The sequence below is a fragment of the Priapulus caudatus genome, unplaced genomic scaffold (assembly GCF_000485595.1).
Source record: "Priapulus caudatus unplaced genomic scaffold, Priapulus_caudatus-5.0.1 Scaffold935, whole genome shotgun sequence".
NCBI classification, from domain to species: domain Eukaryota; kingdom Metazoa; phylum Priapulida; class Priapulimorpha; order Priapulimorphida; family Priapulidae; genus Priapulus; species Priapulus caudatus.
In genome coordinates, this window is record NW_014577996.1 from 62,056 (window position 1) to 68,580 (window position 6,525).

The window sequence follows — 6,525 nt, forward strand, 5'->3', positions numbered from 1 at the left end:
CCCTTGCTCCGCGGCCGAATCTTGCCTGACTCACGGCTCGGTTGCGCCGCGTGGGACGCCACGACAGGTACGCAAGGACATTTGGCGTGGTTATCACTGTCTCGATTACACAACTAACGTATAGTATAATAGAGAGTCAGTGGTTGGTGATTGACAGTGACACACTAGCATACGTTTTTATTTCACGCCCCGCCACCTCTGCGCGTAGTTGTGCAACTTTAATTCAGAATCATCTGTAGGGATCCCGAGTATGCTAGGGAGGCAAATTAGCCCCGACGTCCCACGTTCACAACGCAGCTAAGAATTGCAGGGGAGCAATTAATACTGATAAATTCCACATCTGATTAGACATACTGTACACGCGAGCATGTTTAATCAACTAATATCGGGCTAATTATCATGTACGTTAGATGTTGAAATTACAGCAAGAACCTCATCACGATCAGGAAAATTTACAGGTCTTCTGATGACGCCTGAGAATTTTTAATACAAAAACGAAAACTAACAACATTCTTAACTAGCAAGAGGTACTTATGACTTATTATTACAAATAAAAATCAATATTAAACATTTTACCTAGTTCCCCCCGTGTTCCGTAAAATCGACGTATAACTACAACAGATATATCCTAGATACTCTATCAATAAGCAGTTTCTGTCATCGTTGTTCAGCAGCAACCATTGTTAATACTTTGCATGACATAACCCAGTTCCTCTTCGCACCTTGCCTTCGAATATATCAAACTAAAGCCTTTATACGTGCGTGATAACCGACCTTTGTCGTGATTTGCCGATTTACATTCAGGATCTGTCTAGATCTATTCCAAATGCACTGGCGGATAGTTATCACATCATCGAATATAGAAAAAAATCCTCACAACCGTCAAAGTTTCTCGACACTTTATTACTAACTTTCGAAGCGATTTTTATATTCATGAAGTTCAACCTATCGCGGATGCTACTGAAATAGTCCCTTAACATCGTTGATCAGAGACCCCCCCCCCCCATTTCAACGTGACAATACTATTACGACATTTTGACTCATTACAGTCAACTGTTTACCATTACGTTCGCTAAAACAAGAGACACGTGTACAGTCCGGGAAAGGGGCTGCTACTGCGGATCTCGCTGTCGAGCATGTGAGTATCGCGTTCGAGTTCCTGCCATTGCTCGTCATAACTCCGCTCGCCTCGAGACGCTGCCCACAGGACGGCGCTCCAGTGCCCAGCATTCTCTCTACGTTGTCCCTTTGCCGCGTCATCAGCCTCGCATGGCCACAGCGCCCTCTATGTCATCCGTTGTGTTATTTTTGCTGCGCCCGCCCGCTCGTCGCTTGGATTTTTGTATTTGTTTGTGAGTGCCACTTGTCGCGCTGACAGAGGCCCTCTGTCGGGCGACCGCTACGTGCTGCAACCGTTCCGCCCGCTCGCCGGCTACCGCTCCGAGGAATGCACCGTGCGAGTGCCGTTGCGCTTCGGTCAATTGACCGATCCGCGGTCTGTTAGCGGCGACTGGCGATTGTTGCCTGCGTCCGAGCATTGGAGATAAGAGCCCATCATGGACGTCCATGGACGGGGGGCGCCTGCGACGCGGGGGGCCCCTCTGACACGATCGGCCGGAACTAGATGTCGTCGCCTGCGAAAGGTGTATCGATGTTACGGTGACGAGTTTTAAAACGCGATCTACCATTAAATTCAACATAGTGGAAGCAAGAAGAGAAGCAAAAACTTTGCCTGGTCGAGGGAGTGTATGACTATATGTAATATCACACTTAATTTAACAACGATATCTTTAAAATTACTTTGTTCACCCCGTTGAGATATCTGGGCCTGAACTATTCAATTGTATGCAAATGATTAACTTATGTAATGCTAAGTAATTTATCTTGGCATCAAATAAACCTGATTCGCGAGAGCACAACTGACAATTTTTTCCTAAATTACAATGATAAAGCTTGTTATTAGGTAGGCCACTGATATGCGACACACACATACTACATGCACGAACTGTGCAACATGTGCAGACAGCAGTATTTCAGCACTGAATACACAACTACAATATTAACGAATACACCCAGACGTTTTAACCGCACTCCAATCGAAGCATTTAGCTATATCTGTCCCATCTAATATTGAAAACCTGAGTTAAAAGAATATAACAGACAGCGAAATTTCGAATAACGACGAACGCCTCCACGAAAAAACAGCCCGCACTCTTCCGCAAAGACACTATTCGCGTGCGTCTCAGGTTGACCCGGAGAAATCGATGCACCCTCCGCACTGCAGAGCGCACTCAAACTGACATCCCCCTGCGCCCCACGAAACGACAAGTGCCACGCCGAAACAATTCTGTCTCAACCAAACTGAAACCTGCAAAAAACTACAGTCTGCCACAAAAAAAAAATTAAATTTTTTTTTTTTAATTAAAAACCAGCGCGACGGGCAGCAGCCGAGACGACGCCTCATTCCGTGAGCACAGTCAGAAAAAACCGAGAAAGAGAACAAAAACCTCGACACACACTTTCGCCGCGCTCGCTTACCCGCTGATGAGCACTAATGCTTGTATCATCTTCCCGCGTGCGTCCGAATCCGCATAATTAGGCCCGCGCAGCATCCGCTCATCCTTCCTTCAAGTCGACGCCGCGCGGGTTTGCCGCGCGACCGCGCGCGGCGGGCGAGGCGCCTCCGATCGCCAGCACGATACTGAAAGCGCGTTCATCGTCACAGCTGTCTGGCTCGGAACAACGACTACTAAACTGCGAAAAACCAGGTTATAGAGTCACGCAGCTAGGTAAACTCTCAGAGTAGGGAAGGTTGTGTGAGAGGGGAAGGGGGTTATGTGCAAGAAGGGAAAGGTTTGTGGTGAGGGGATAATGTTGAAGAGGGGGAGGGATATGTGCAGAGGGGAAGGTGTGTGTGGAGGGGGATATGTGCAGAGGGGAAGGTGTGTGGGGGAAAGATGGGGGACATGTGATGGAAAGTACAAGGGGAAGTTGTGGAGTAAATGTGTGGAGGACATCAGACTATCATGATTAACTTATCATGTTAAGAAATCGTCAACAAATTACATTCGATCACATTTTTTTTATCTCATTTCACTCGACTAAGAAACCAATCACATTCTTATTCAATTTCATTCACACAGACAGATATGCACTACACAGTACACATAGTCAGGTAACATGACAAAGACAGGAAATCAAGAATTATAATCATGATAATGACGGTATGGTTATTTTTTTTTAAGTTTCTTTTTTTTACTTCATTTCCTTCATCTTTCAACTTTCTTTTTACATCGACTGAGCAAGTTCAGAACTTCAGAGCGTGTTTTTAGTTACTTTGAGTATGTTAAAAAAACTTGTACTGGAATCTCTAGGAATGCCGGGAGCTTCTGGGCAAGGTTTTACTTTCGTTTTCCTCCTCCCCAGTCCACGGTACCCCCATGCATAGATCAATGCTGCCGCACATCCGCAAAGTTACAATTAAGTGCCTAGAATCTAGAATATACTTCTAGAATATTGCTTCTAGATATCTAACTGAATAAAAATAGTCCACTTTCTACGTTAAGAAAAGTGACGAATTCAGTTTTACAGCTTTGATTACGTGCATGTCAGGTGTCACTGGTCGTGCCCTCACTCCCCACGATAACCCCTGCGATATAAAAACTTATTGTTATGTGGTCATAAAAACTCTGGGCTGCCGGCGATGTAGCAATCGATTTCTTAGACTGTCGCGAGTTTTTGTACGTGTGGCGAATCATGCGTTGATGCGTTGCGTGTGCGGCGATTATCTAGTCGCCCCGCCGGACCAGCTGACACGAGCAAGCAGTCGCCCGGTCAATTTTCTAATCGCCACTGGCGACTGGGCGACCGCTAGTTTCTCACGCTGCCCCCCCCCCCCTCCACACACACATTCCCCTACTCTGCAGATGTTTACCCCTAGTGCGCTGACTCTATAAACCTGCGTTTCTTCGCAGTTTGTGTCGTTGTTCCGAGCCAGACAGCTGACGCTGAACGCGCTTCACGTTGTGCTGCGATCGGAGGCGCCTCGCCCCGCTGCGGTCGCCGCGGCAACCCGCGCCGGCGTCGACTTCGAGAAGGTTGAGCGGATGCTGCGGGGCGTGCGGATCTCGGACGACGCGCGGAACATGATGACGAGCATCAGTGCTCATCAGCGGGTGAGCGAGCGCGGCGAAAGAGTGTGTCGAGTTTTTGTTCTCCTTCTCGGTTTTTCTGACGTGCTCACGGAACGAGGCGTCTCCTCGGCTGCTGCCACGTCGCGCTGGTTTCCGTGTTTTTAATTTAATTAAAAATTTTTTTAAATATTTTTTTGTGGCAGACTTTGTAGTTTTTTGCAGTTTCAGTTTTGGTTGAGACAGACTTTGTTTGGCGTGAAGCCACTTGTCGTTGCGTGGGCGCAGGGGGATGTCAGTTTCACGTCGCGTCGCGTGCGGGGGTGCATCGATTTCTCGGTCACCTGAGACGCACCGCGAAATAGATTCTCGGGGAAAGGTGCGGCTGTTTTTCGTGGAGGCGTGTTCACGTTATTACAGAGAATTTCGTGTCGTTATATTCATTTTCAACTCAGTTTTCAAATATTAGAATGGCAGATATAGCTAACATGTCCAATTGGAGTGCGGTTAAACGTCTGTGTATTCGTATATTGTAGTCGTGTATTCAGTGCTGAATACTGCTGGTCTCTGTTGCACAGTTCGTGCTGTAGGGTGTAGTGTGTCGCATATCAGTGAGTACCTAAAACTCAACAGTTTATCATGAATTAGGAAAAAATTGTCAGCTTGTGCTCACGAATCAGGTAATGTGCAGCCAAAGCTAAATTACTTAGATTACATAATTAATCATTTGCATACATTAGAATGTTCAGCCCCACATATCTCAACGGGGTGACAAATGTATTTTAAAGATATCGTTGTTAAAATAAGTGTGTATACATATAGTCATACACATCCCTCGGCAAGGCAAAGTTATTGTTCTCATTCTGCTTCCACTATGTTGAATATAACGGGTAGATCGCGGTAAAACATCAACGTAAACATCTACAACCTTTCGCAGGCGACGACATCTAGTCCGGCCGTGTCAGAGGGGCCCCCCGCGTCGCAGGGCCCCCCCGCGTCCATGGCGTCCATGATGGCTCTTCTCTCCATGCTCGGAACGCGGCAACATCAACCGTCGCCGCTAACAGACGCATCGTCATTGACCGAAAGCGCCGACGGCACTCGCCAGGTGGCAGCACCTACGGGAGTGGTAGCCGGCGAGCGGGCGGAACTGTCGCAGCACGTCAGCGGTCGCCCCGCAGAGGCGCCCTCTGTCGGCGACGGTGGCGCGGACGACGCGGCGGGACGCGGTGACATAGAGGGCGCTGTGGCATGCAAGCGCTGCGACGCGGCGCGGACGACGGAGAGCATGCTGGGAGCACTGGAGCGCCGTCTGGTGGCGAGGTTCGAGCAGCGATTCGACGACATAGACAGGAACCTCGAGCGGATACTCACACTGCTCGACAAGCGAGCATCCGACACGTAGCGCCCCCTTCTCCCCGGGAACTGTACACGTGTTCCGTTGTTTTAGGAACGTAATGGTAAACAGTCATGACTGTCATGAGTCTAAAATGTCGTAATATTTGTACGTTGAAATGGGGGGGAGGGGGGTCTCTGATAACGATTTAGGGGACTATTTCCAGTAGCATCGCGAATAGTTGACACATCATGAATATAAAAATCTGTCGAAGTTATAAAAAGTGTCGAGAAACTTTCGACGGGTTGTGACGGATTTTTATATTCATGATGTGATAACTATTCCGCGATGTTACTGAAAATAGACCCCTGAATCGTAAATCGGCAAATCACGACACAAGTCGGGTTTCACGCACGTATAAAGGCTTTGTTTCGTATTCCGAAGAGCAAGGTGCGAGAGAGAGCACCATGCGGTTTATGTATGCACAAGTATAACAATGTTGCGTGAACCACCGATCACAGAAAACTGCTGATTGTAGAGTATCTAGGATATATCTGTTGTATATACGTCGATTTTAAGGAACACGAAAATACGGTAAAATGTTTAAATTGATTTTTTTTGTAATAAAATAAGATCATGAGTACCTCTTGCTGATAAGAATGTTTTGTATTCTCGTTTCTTGATCTAAATTCAGACGTAATCAGAAGACCTGTAACTTTTCTGAATGGTGGATGAAGTTCTGTGTAACTTTCAACATCTAACGTCATGATATAGCCCGATATTAGTTGATTAAAACATGCGCGCGTGTACAGATGTCTAATCAGATCTGATTATCAACAGTATTAATCTGCTCCCCTGTGTTCCCCTGCTCCATGTGTTCCTGTGTTCTGCTGTGTTCTGCTGTGTTCCAGTGTTCTGTGTTCTGCTCCTGTGTTCCCTGTGCTCCCCTGCATTCTAGTAGCGTTGTGCACGTGGTGGTTAATTTGCCTCCTAGACTAATACTCGGGACTCCCTAAGGATGATTATGAATTAAAGTTGCACAATACGCCCACGAGGTGG

The 6,525-nt window shown here is 47.1% G+C and overlaps 1 protein-coding gene across 1 annotated transcript in view; it reads left to right on the plus strand.

The window, feature by feature from the left end:
* LOC106814519 overlaps positions 1-6,120 on the plus strand; it is an 8,325-nt gene extending 2,205 nt beyond the window's left edge. Inside the window, exons 4-5 of the mRNA XM_014818833.1 lie at positions 3,975-4,175; positions 5,068-6,120. Coding sequence (XP_014674319.1) covers positions 3,975-4,175; positions 5,068-5,535 — 669 coding nt within the window. The 3' untranslated portion in view covers positions 5,536-6,120. The remainder of the gene's footprint in view (positions 1-3,974; positions 4,176-5,067) is intronic.
* The last annotated feature ends 405 nt before the right edge of the window (positions 6,121-6,525 follow it).